Here is an 11742-nt window from a genome sequence, read left to right on the forward strand (position 1 = left end):
GTGGTTGATATATTCTATAAGAAAGCTCTGATGTTTGCCTTACCCAGGAGGTATCAACTGCAAATAGACCTTGTATCTATTTCCCCCTCTCAGTTCTGGGATTTCATTTCATTGGTACCCCTGCAGGTTTTGTGTGTGCTGTTACAGTTAGTGTAGTGGTCAGAGTCCCCACCTGGATTAAGACTGTTGATTGTTATATTGTAGCACTGCAATATTTTGAAAATCTTTAGATGAACCTCACAGACAAAGCTAATAGTACACATTGAGGTCACTTGGGACTTCAAAGTGCTATCCTATTGTGTACTCAGCTTGTTTGTTTAACCTGCCTTTAAGAAAACAGAGTCACACTGGGGAGCCTGCCTGGGACCTAACTAGGCCATCTGCATGTGGGTATCAGTTGTGTGGCTTTGTTTGTAGGGTCCCTGGCAGTAGGACCAGGATTTATCCCTGGCGCTTCAGTTGACTTTTTGAAGTCCATTCCCTATGGTGGGATGCCTTGCTCAGGCTTGATGCAGTGGTGAGGGCCTTGGTCCTGCCTCAACTTGATGTGCCAGGCTTTGTTGACTCCCATGGGAGGCCTTACCCTCTCTGAGGAGTAGATTGGGTAAGAGAGACGTGAAGAGAGTTGGAGGGATGGAGGGAGAGGGAACTGTGGTTGGTGTGTAAGATGAATTACAAATTGTAAAAAAGAAAAAAAAAACTCATGAAAAAGAAACCAATGTCACAATGTACCTTACTTGTCTTGTATGTCCCACATAAATCAACTTTTACAACCTAAGGTAATGCAAAGCTCTAATCTTGTTATGTATTCTTCCATGCCCCTGATTCACAGTAAGGCATGTGTGTTCTGATGATCATCTTCCAAAGGCAGAAAAATAAAGTTTGAAATCAATCTTATAAAATGAATGTCCACCATAAATGTCAAATATAACCTCGAGATAGTACTTGGTAAACAATGGTGTTTGTAACACTGTTACTTGTGTCTGTTGGAGTCAGTGACATAAACCTTTGCAAAACTCAAAGATTTCTGTATCCTGTTCCTTTCTCATGTGATGTTTTCTGTACTGTTCAATAAAGATAGAGCAAAACCCTTTGTGAAGGACAGACACACACAGAGACTGTATATACACACTGTATACATGTATTGAAATATTAAGCTTTTCTGAAAATTACGTGTCATAATCTCTCAACTAAAGGAAGATATATTTAGAATGAAACAAAACTAATAATTGGTTCAAAAGAAGAGATCAACTTATTTCATGGATAATGCTTTTCTTGCTACAAAAGGGTATGATCTCAAGCCTAGCCACTACAGACTTTCCTAGTTTGTTTAATGTGCTTACAGATACTTTTGAAAAAATATGTCTGTGATAATGCACGTTTTACCAGAGCTGGTACTAGAAAGTGATGCAGGGTTATTAAATTGTATTTTATTAATATATATGAATGTTTTGCATAAATGTTTGTGCACCATGTGCATGCAACGCCATGGATGATCATAAGAGGGCACTGGATCTCCTGGAAATGAAGACGGTTCTGAACAGACACATGGGTGCTGTGGATCAAACCTCAGTTCTCTGAAAGAGCAGCCAGTGTTCAAACCCTGATCCATAGATCCACAGCAGAGAAGAAGGGTTTTATGTATGATAATCCCAATCTTTTGTATCCTAAAGCACATTACAATTTCCAAGGAGGAAACTGCCAGATCAAGTAGTGTTTCTCAATGTGGCATGTGAATAAAGCTCAGCTAATATTCAAAGTTGATTTCCCCCCATTTCTGCCTGCACTATTGATTTTAATGTGGGTAATTCACACACATTATGTGACAAGTTAAAAAAAAAAAAAACCCAGAGCCTCCATTCCTCTTATTCAGCTACCAGATCTGTTTTCAAAGTCCTGATGTTTTGACTTGTGATTCTTTTTTTTTTTTTTGTTCGAAACTTGGATTTATTAATTTCCACCATACTGACTTTAAAAATGGTAAGCCGACTGCAAGAAAGGGAACCGGTGATTTTAAGTTCAAATTAAGCTAATGGTGAAAGTACATCACCTCTGGCTTCAGTCACCACATCACCTCAGATTGAATAGAGATTTTTTTGTGTGTGAACAAAGTCCCAGAACTCTGCAATCCAGGGATGCTGCAGACCTCTCCCGGCAATGTCCTTCACTTTGGGTCAGTCTCCTGGGCCAGAGGTGAAAATGCTTTCAAAAATACTGCCACTTGCCCAGCACAGTGTCTTTGATTGCATCCACATATTGAGTTGGAACCCAGTACACCCAGTAGTAAGAGGCTTCCGTGGGGCCCAACTGAAACGCCATCATGTGGTAGTCTTCGTGTCCTTCGATAGGTTCACTAACCACATTTTTAATGGAGCCCATGGGCAGTTTCTCAGTCCGCTCTTTAGTGCCGATCCACAGCTGGTCTTGCTCTAGCTTAAAGGTGAGTCTCACTTTCCCTCCAGACTTATTATACATGCCAGACAAGGGTACCATTGGCAGGCGCTCCTGGGCACCCTTAACAGATGGCATCACATCTTCAGGTTTTCCTTTGTCCAACACTTTCCTGTGTTGCTTCTGCCTGCAGAGGGGCTCCTTCTTGTTCTCTTCAGCCTTTGCGTCCTGCTGGGCAGCATCTTTGGGGGTGTTTACTGCTAAAACATCATTTATAGTAGAGCCAACCACCATGATCTTGGCTCCACTGGTCACTTTTATTTCTCTCAACGTTTTATCTTCAGGAACAAGTCCCTTATACATGACCTTCTGCATGGCGGGTGGGAGACCTGTAATGGAGTGAATCTTCTGCTTTAGCTCGGAACCCGTGCTGTCCAACGGGACCTTCACGTCGTGCTTAGTCTTGTTCCAAATTATCTTCAGCTCCACCAGCTCCCTGCCCGCACCGCCGCCTGCGTCCTCGCCCTTGCTGACCGAGGCCTGAGCCACAGGGTCCCCAGGGGGCTGGGCCGGGGCCGGCTGCAGGCTGCCTCGCGCGTCGCAGGAGTCTTCGGCCGCCGCCCCCGCCGCTACTTCGTCCTCCACGCAGTTGAGGGGCCGTGCGGGCGCCTCGGTGGGCACAGCCTCAGCCTCCGTGTCCATGCCATCCGGGGCTCCGGCCGCCGCCATGATGATTGTGTACAACACCCACCGCGCCCGCAGGGGCCGCCGGGAAGAAGCGAGCTGGCTGATGACTTGTGATTCTTATGTGTAATATGATTCATGTTCCTATTTTTTTTTTTTTACCGTTTTTATTTTTTCAATACATCAGACCACAGAGATACTCTGAAAAACCAGGTCGACTTGACGAGGCATTTCAAAACTGACCAATCACAATGATGTCAAATCTCTGAAAATGAATTTGTGCTAAATGCTAACAGCAAAATTTCTTGCTTTTATTTAAGCTTTGCTTGTTTGCAAACATCATGGAAGACCTATATAAGATCCGCTCTGGGGCTGGAGAGATGGCTCAGTGGTTAAGAGCATTACCTGCTCTTTCAAAGGTCCTGAGTTCAATTCCCAGCAACCACATGGTGGCTCACAACCATCTATAATGAGATCTGGTGCCCTCTTCTGGCCTGCAGACATACACACAGACAGAATATTGTATACATAATAAATAAATAAATATTAAAAAAAAAAAAGATCAGCTCTGCTGTGACTGAAGGCTGATTATAATTCTCCTATTCCCAGGAGGGGACTGTGAATTAGGCCTGGCTGAGAATAAATTTTACTGTGCAGTATCTTGCTGTTAGTTCCTAGTTTCCAACACCGTATCACTTAGCAAGATTTCACTCAGGAAAAAGGCAGGTGCTTGAAATGAATCCAGTCCCTTGCCATCTAGCACAAGACACCTGAACTTTTCAAAAATCAATAACTCACCATCATCCCTAGAGACTGTATATTGAAGGAAAACCTAAACAAAACTAAGAATTTCAAGCTCAGGAATTTGCGGCTGCAGCATTCCTGTAGTCCCAGAATGTATGGGGGTAAGATACGAGAATCACAAGCTCAAGACTGCTCTGGACAGCGAAGTCAGACCCTGTCTTATATAAAACAATATAGAATGACAATTCCAAGTCTCCTCAGAGGGATACATTAAGTTAGGTAGTAGGAAGACTTGATAAAAGCTCTCGCTTAGGGCTGACACGGGAAAGAAGTTCTAGAACATTCCAGGAAGCAATGGGGCCGGGGCCGGGAGGGGCGGCCTGTAACCGGATGTCAAACACACACAGCGGAAGTGCCAGCTAGCTCTCTCGGCGCCATTGCTGTTGCCGCTAAGCACGGAACATCCAGTCAAGCCGCCAAGGTACTGGTGTAAATTGGGACTTACTTGTTAAAATGGCCTTATCTAAAGCCAAGGCCTTGTGTTTAGATGACTGCCAGTGTCTCCTTTGTATGGAATTCCTCACAGAGCCCATAACTCTGCCTTGTAAGCACACGATGTGCAAGTCGTGTTTTAAGGCACTTCTCAGAAAACTGTTTTCATCGTGCCCCTTCTGCCGCACCCCGGTCTCTTCGTGGGCTTTGGACCATACTGATATAAATAGTCTTATCAATGAGGAACTGTGGCAGAGAATTCAAGCACAGTATCCAGAGGAATGCAGACGGAGGGACCCCGAGGAGGAACAGCCGTTATGGGTCTTAAGTGATGCTCTGCCAGCTCAGGTGCTAAGTAATCCCGGGGAATTGAGGAAAGAATATGAAGAAGAGATGATGAGGATAGAGGCTGAGCGCCAGGCCACCATGGAAAGACAAACCAGAGCTTCTGAGGAATACATAAGGCAGTTATTGGCAAAGGACATGGAGGAGGAAAAATTATGGGCAGAAAAGCGCAGACTGGAAGAACAAAGGCAAAGGGAGGAGGAGGAGGAGGCTAAAAAGCTCAGCATGGGCGATACAGCAACATCCCCAAGAAAGAAAAATCGCAAACTAAAACATTGCGACAGGGTTCCAAAGCTTTCCCTTCTTCAGTCTCGGTTTGAGTCAGCATCACAGTATGACGCTGTGCAAGATGGCAAGAAAATATCTGTGAAAACTGACAGTGATGGGAAGAGCTGTATGGGACAGAAAATGAAAACTAAGGAAAATATGCCAGCGGTTACCGGCTCAAGAGGTTCTGAGATCCCAAACCAAGGTACTATAAATACATGTTGTGCTTCGTTTTACGACTATAATGTGAAAGTGGGCACTTCAGAATATGACGGAGCAAAACCAAGCTGCTCTAAGCACCTCTTTGATGTCCCACTTAAGAACATTAAACTAGAGGAAGCTACTGCTCACTCTTCTGCCGAAACAGAGAATGGAAGCAGTGTATCAGGCAAGAGCGAGGAAATTGGAAACAGCACAACTGAGGCAAAAGATAAAATGTCTCACCCTTCGAGCAGTAAACATACTAATGAAAGAAAGCATCAGGAATCTTCATCTGAAGCAGCTGGCAAGTCTGGCACTTATCTTGAAATGTCCCCCAAACCTTCCTTAGATGAAGAGGAAACACCTGACTTTGTCACCAAAAGGCTGATAGAGTTGGAGCATCTGTATTTTGAGAAGCATCAACAAGAAGATCAAGATAGAAAATTGGCACTGGAGCTTCAAAAAGCATTTGATGAAGAATGGAGAGAAATGTCGGGTGACTACAATGCCTTCCCTCCAGACACTTCAGCAAAAGGAGAGGTTTCCAAAGATAAGGATATCTGAAAGGTAAAGTAACACAACATATTTAAGATTTAAATTAATCACCTACCTAAAAGATGCAGTAGAAGCATTTAGCTAATGTTAGTGGGGAAAAGATGCCAAACTCTGCTAGAGAGGATGAGAATTAAAAACAAAGTTTTCTGTGCCCATTGCCAAGGGATTCACAGAATATTTCAAATATTTTGAGAGGTTAACAAAATGCCGGGGTCAAATGTTTTGAACCCTAACACTGCACTGTGAGTTGTCTTTTTTATGATAGAACCTATTAATGTATCACTAAATATTTAAAATTGTCATATGATGGGCACACCCTCACTGTCTTTGTTGTCTTGTTGTTTTTTTTGAAACAGGGTCTCTTGTGATCCTCCTGCCAGCCTTGTGAGTGCTGTATTTACAGATGTGGGCGACTACGTCAACCTGCATTCATCTTTAGTGGCCCTTATAATAAGAGAGAATAGAAATGTGGTTCTGTAAAACTCAAGTCGTAAGCAAGGGTACCTAGCCTTTGTGCTATGAATAACTCTTCTGTTGTTAGTAGGGGTGATAACTAAGTTTGATAGTTCTTATGGATATAAAAAGGCTTGCGAACAAACACTAGACCTCTTGAGGTCTTGTATTCCCAACTCAATTGCTTGCTACTCAAACAAGCTTGTTAACAGTTTTCTGTCCGCTTGTGTGTTTTGTTTTGCTTTTGTTTTGAGTGCTATAAAGAGGTAGATCTCAGTTGAGTGTGAGGCCAGTCTGGTCTACATAGTTAAGTTCCAGAGAACTACATGATAAGACCTTTTATCACTCAAACCACACCAAAGAAAACAATAAACTTAAAACAGGATAAAGTGACTAGAGGAGTAAGTTAGTAGAAGTATAATTTAGTAGTAACATGCCCTGAGTTCAGTCACTGGTGTGGGGAAAAAGATAGAAAAAAAGAAAAGAATAGAAAGATAGGCATTTGTCCCAAGAGAGTAATGGCAAAAGATTTTATGATAAGGAACCCGAAATAATGACATTTATTTCCACATAGTATCCCTTCTATTGATACTAAGTTTTATATGTATTGAGATAATAGTAAGGTATCTAGGGCCTGTGCTTGTAATTTCAGCACCTGGGAGAGAGAGACAGGAGAATCACAAGGTGAAGGCCAACCTGGGTTCCACTGAAAGACCAGGTCTCAAAAAAGTTCTGGAAAATAGGAGTTGGGAGTTTAGTTAAGAAGTAGCTAGCATACTTGACTATAAAGCATTCAGACCCTGGGTTTGGCTCCCAGTGCTAAAACATAGAAAAATTAAATGTGATCATTGGCTTTGAGCTAGTGAAGAATACTTCTAAGTGTTTCCAGAGAGGATTAGGATATGGGACAGTGACTGAAGGCCCAACTAGACTAGGGGCCCAGATGGAAAAAGCTGAAGAAGCTGGAAGAGATGAGATCCCAGCCTCCATCTGTCCACAGGAACCTGACTGTTTCAACTGTCCAACGAACATCTAGATCTTCAGCAACTGATGGGATGACCAGAGGCTTCTAGAAGACACCTTTCTGTCTAGTGGTCATGTTTACTTAATATGAACTTTTAGCAAGTCTAACAGATCTAAGTCATTTGTCCTTTGTGCTTTGCACTTAACATTTTAATAAATTTCTATTAGCTTACAAACATTGTAGATTTCCTTATATTTTCTTTTCTTCTTTTTTTTTTTTGAATATGAAGGCATTTATTACAGATCCTTTTTCTGAGGACTCTGGGATTTCCCAAATGTATGACAGATTCTATGGAGGTGGCTAACTTTAGATAGATTATTAACTGTCCTTGAAATTCTCCAAAGATCTCAATCCTCCATACAATATTTGTTTTTATAAAGGGTCTATTGCTGGATCAAAGTGAATGCCGTCTTTCTTTCTTTCTTTCTTTCTTTCTTTCTTTCTTTCTTTCTTTTCTTTCTTTCTTTTCTTTTCTTTCTTTTCTCTCTCTCTCTCTCTCTCTCCTCTCTCTCTCTCTCTCTCTCTCTCTCTCTTTCTTTCTTTCTTTCTTTCTTTCTGCTTTTTCTTTAGAAAGAAACAAACTATCTTCTTTCATTAAAAATACCAATCCAGATACTTGAGATACAATGTGACAAGAATAGGACTTGAGAAATTTGGCAGCATCTTTTTAGCTATTATATAATATGCATGTAGGGTAAGCCAACTGAAACTTGGGACTCTGACGTGTGGGAGACCATTTCTCTTGACTGCAAAGGGAACACACAGAATTAATGCTGAGAACAAATCTGCTAGTTTCAGGTCTGCCTTTGCTTTGTTTCTGACCCCGTGATAGGTGCATAATGGGTATTTAATCCATGGTATTAAGTTAATGTCACCTAGGAAAGTGAGTCGCAGTCACAAATTTTAAACATAACTGAAATATAAAGTTATGGTGTAGTCTGACCCATAAACAAGAACTAAAATCGATATGTAACGTTAGTCAGGATGGAAACAAAACGTCCCTAGTTAGAATGAGATAAGCAGGTAGGATTATTTTACTTTTCTTATTTTCATAATGTCCGGGGATAGAAGTAGAAGGCTGTACTCTTGGCGAGCTGACAGCCTGAAGTGACCTGCTGTTCTGCATTGGCTTTCATGTTCTTTCCTTCAGGCTGAGGCGCTAGTGAGGTTGTCGATGAGAGGTCTTCACACCAAGCACAGGCAGATTGGGATGCCTGCTCGCTGAAACAACTGAGTTTGCTGACATTAGATGGAGGACCATAGATGTGTGTCTTGAATGTAATGTTGATGCTGAGTCTGACAGTCCCTTCCTCTTTAGCTGGATGGATTTTTCCTTCCCCGAATAATCATCCATTCTATTCTCAGGGTGCAATCAAGGGACAAGGTTCCCAGCACAAGACCACAGCCATCCATGGACATGTGGAAGTTTAAGAATTGTCCCACAAAGTCTCTGGTATTTGGATGCTTGTTCCTCAGTTAGTAGCACTGTTTAGGAAGGTTTGGGAGGTTATATGGCCTTGCTGGCAGAAGTGTGTTATTGGAGGTGGGATTTGAGAGTTTGAAGCCTTAAAAAAAAAAAAAGAAAAAAAAATACCAATCCAGGTTCCTACTCCCTCCCCTCCTCCAATTCCCTCCACATACCCCCCAACCCACACACTATCCACTCGTCAGAGAGGGTATGGCTCATTGCTTTGAGGAAGGTCCAAGGCCCTTCCTACTATTCCTTGTATTTTCATACATAGTTTTGGCTGACCCCACTTCCACCCTCTTCTCTCCCTCATCTTCCTGACTCCTACCCATCCCTTCTTTTCCTCCATCTCTCTGACCTTTACCCCCCCCAACACATACACACTTAATCTCACCCTCAATATTCTCACTTCTACTTTCATATTTTTCTTCATTGGTCTTTGTTCTTTCCACAATATGTAAATTTGTTAGACTAATACAAAGATCAGTGCCAATTATTAAAATGCACAGATAAATATTTCACTTTGGTAGATTACAAAAATACCTGATTTTCAGTGAATAGTACAGCTGTGAAGATGTAAAAAATATGAATATTAAAGGAATACATATAAAATAAATAAAATTAAAAAATGTTCTCACGTATTTCTTCTTATCTTTGAGACAGGGTTTCAGCCCATACTGTCCTCCAACTTACTGTGTAGTTAAGGATGACTTCTTCATCATCATCGTCGTTGTCATCATTATCATTTTTTTTTATTTTATAGACACATTTTCTCCGTGTAGCTTTAGAGTCTATCCTGGTACTCGCTCTGTAAATCATGATGGTCTTCAACTCGCAGAGATCCGAGTGCCTCTGCCTCCCAAGTGCTAAGATTAAAGGTGTGTGCCACCACTGCCTGGCTGTCATTAGTATTACTGAGATAAAGTCTCACTATGTAGCCCTAGCTGCCTTGGAACTCACTTTGTAGATCAGGCTGGCCTCAAACTCAGCAATCCAGCTGCCTCTGCCTCCTGACTGCTTGGATTAAAGGCATGCACCACAAAGCTAAGGTTGACTTTAAACTTGATCCTCCTGCCTCTACCTCTAGGTTTGGGGATGACAGGTATACAGCACTACACCCAGTTTATACAGTGCTGGGAATGAATTCAGGGCTTAACACATGATACACAATTACTCTATCAATTGAGCTACAACCTCCTCCCTCTCAATTATTTCTTAAGAAAGAGAAACAGAACATTAATAATCTAGAAACAACTTTGTTATCTTTTAGAGTATTCTTTAATCGACTTAAAATATTTATTCAAAACAAAAACAACTTTATTTTCTATGCTTAAGGTTAAACATGCTATGGAAACACTCTACCACTGTGGTGTGGGAGAATGCTCTTATACACCGTAAAGATTTGTCACTAATATTGGTTTAATAAAATGATGATTGGCCAGTAGACAGGCAGGAAGTATTGGTGGGGCAACCAGACTAGAATTCTGGGAAGAGGAAATGCAGAGATACAGTCACCAGCCAGATGCAGAGGAAGCAAGAGGCGAATGCTTCACTGACAAAATGTACCAAGCCCCATGACTAAACATAGATAAGAATTATGGATTAATTTATGTTGTAAGAGCTAGTTAATATGCCTGAGCTAATAGGCCAAATGGCCTATTATAATTATATCATATTATATTTAATATAAGCCTCTGTGTTTATTTGGGACTGGATGCCTGCAGGACCATATGGGACAGAAATTTCTGCCTACAAATGGCATCCAAATGTTTGGCAAGAATTTCCACATGAAGCCTGAGAAAGCTTTAAAAAAGAACAGAGTCAAGTGCACCTTCTTTGTAACCATCTTTACTCAGGAAAACTGTTCTCTGGCAGCAAACAGAGTGGTGTCTCCTTTAAGAGAGGTTTCCTAACTCAACATTATTGGCAAAAACTTTGCAGCTCTTTTAAGAGTCTCTGACACAAAACACTTAAATGTTGTTTATGAAGAGCCTTGCATCAGGCTTCTTGGTGGTTTCATGGACCTAGAAAGTCTGCAGACTTTTGGCAATAAATCTGGCTCCTACTAGTACCTCTGCCATGAAGCTAGACTCTCAGAAAACTAAGGAATGGGGTGGAGCCAGGCCCCAAACCGCAGCTTTAATCCTGGCCATATCGCTTAGCAGATAAAAGACTCATATGGTCTGAAAAAGAGATATACAGTAAAGACAGATTGAGACAAAAAAAAGCCTCTAAATGGTTTGCAGTGTGTTAAATATATATATATATCTGGGAAAGTAAAAATGACAGAGGAAGTCCTTTAAGAAAGTGATAGTGTATGGGGGCTGGAGAGATGGCTCAGCAGTTAAGAGCACTGACTGCTTTTCCAGAGGACCTGGGTTCAGTTCCCAGCACCCACATGGCAGCTCACAACTGTCTAAAGATCCAGTTGCAGGGGATCTGACACCTTCACACCAATGCACATAAAATAAAAAGTTAAATAAACCTTAAAAAAAAAACTAAAAAAAAAGAAAAGAAAAGAAAGTGATAGTGTATCTGGGCATGGTGGCGCACGCCTTTAATCTAAGCACTTGGGAGACAAAGGCAGGCAGATCTCTGTGAGTTTGAGGTCTACAGAGTTAGTTCTAGGACAGCCAAAGATACACAGAGAAACCCCCTTTTAAAAACAAAACAAAACAAAAAAATAGAGTAAAAAAAGACAAAGATAGAAAATACACAGAGAATCTGGATACAGTATATTATTGTATTGTTTTTTTAATTGTTTGGCTGCTGCTAAGGAAAGAACAAGAGTGCTAAAAGACATTTGACTATAAATGATGCTGGATTAATCCAAACTACTTATTTGAAAAGGCCTTGACCTCAAACTTTAAGTCAAGATGTGTTACTTTGGAGAAGAGGTTTTGAATTTGTTTCTACAGGAAATGAGAGGCTGTGGATACATTCTGCATAAGGTTTGATCAAGGAAGACCTCTGAAAAATCTCCAATAGGAATGGTTGGCCCAGATGAGCCCACATTTTAAAGCACTTCTGTTGCAGTTTCCTCTTGAGTTCTACATCCAGAACAGCTTCAAGGCTATTGGCTGAAATGACCCATTCTTACAGACTACTCCAGTTAGGA

General features: G+C 41.4%; 2 protein-coding genes across 2 annotated transcripts; one reads left to right on the forward strand and one right to left on the reverse strand.

Annotated features, from left to right (window-relative positions):
- Positions 1 to 1938: 1938 nt before the first annotated feature.
- LOC130867874 (ubiquitin domain-containing protein UBFD1-like) lies at positions 1939 to 3169 on the reverse strand. The gene has a single exon (XM_057760094.1). It carries the CDS (start codon positions 3118 to 3120, stop codon positions 2206 to 2208), a length of 915 nt encoding a protein of 304 aa, XP_057616077.1. The 5' UTR covers positions 3121 to 3169; the 3' UTR covers positions 1939 to 2205.
- A 1265-nt stretch (positions 3170 to 4434) lies between these two features.
- Positions 4435 to 5688, forward strand: LOC130868340 (E3 ubiquitin-protein ligase RNF168-like). Its single transcript, XM_057760599.1, has one exon. It carries the CDS (start codon positions 4435 to 4437, stop codon positions 5686 to 5688), a length of 1254 nt encoding a protein of 417 aa, XP_057616582.1.
- Positions 5689 to 11742: the final 6054 nt, after the last annotated feature.

The sequence above is a fragment of the Chionomys nivalis genome, chromosome X (genome assembly GCF_950005125.1).
Source record: "Chionomys nivalis chromosome X, mChiNiv1.1, whole genome shotgun sequence".
Classification (NCBI taxonomy): domain Eukaryota; kingdom Metazoa; phylum Chordata; class Mammalia; order Rodentia; family Cricetidae; genus Chionomys; species Chionomys nivalis.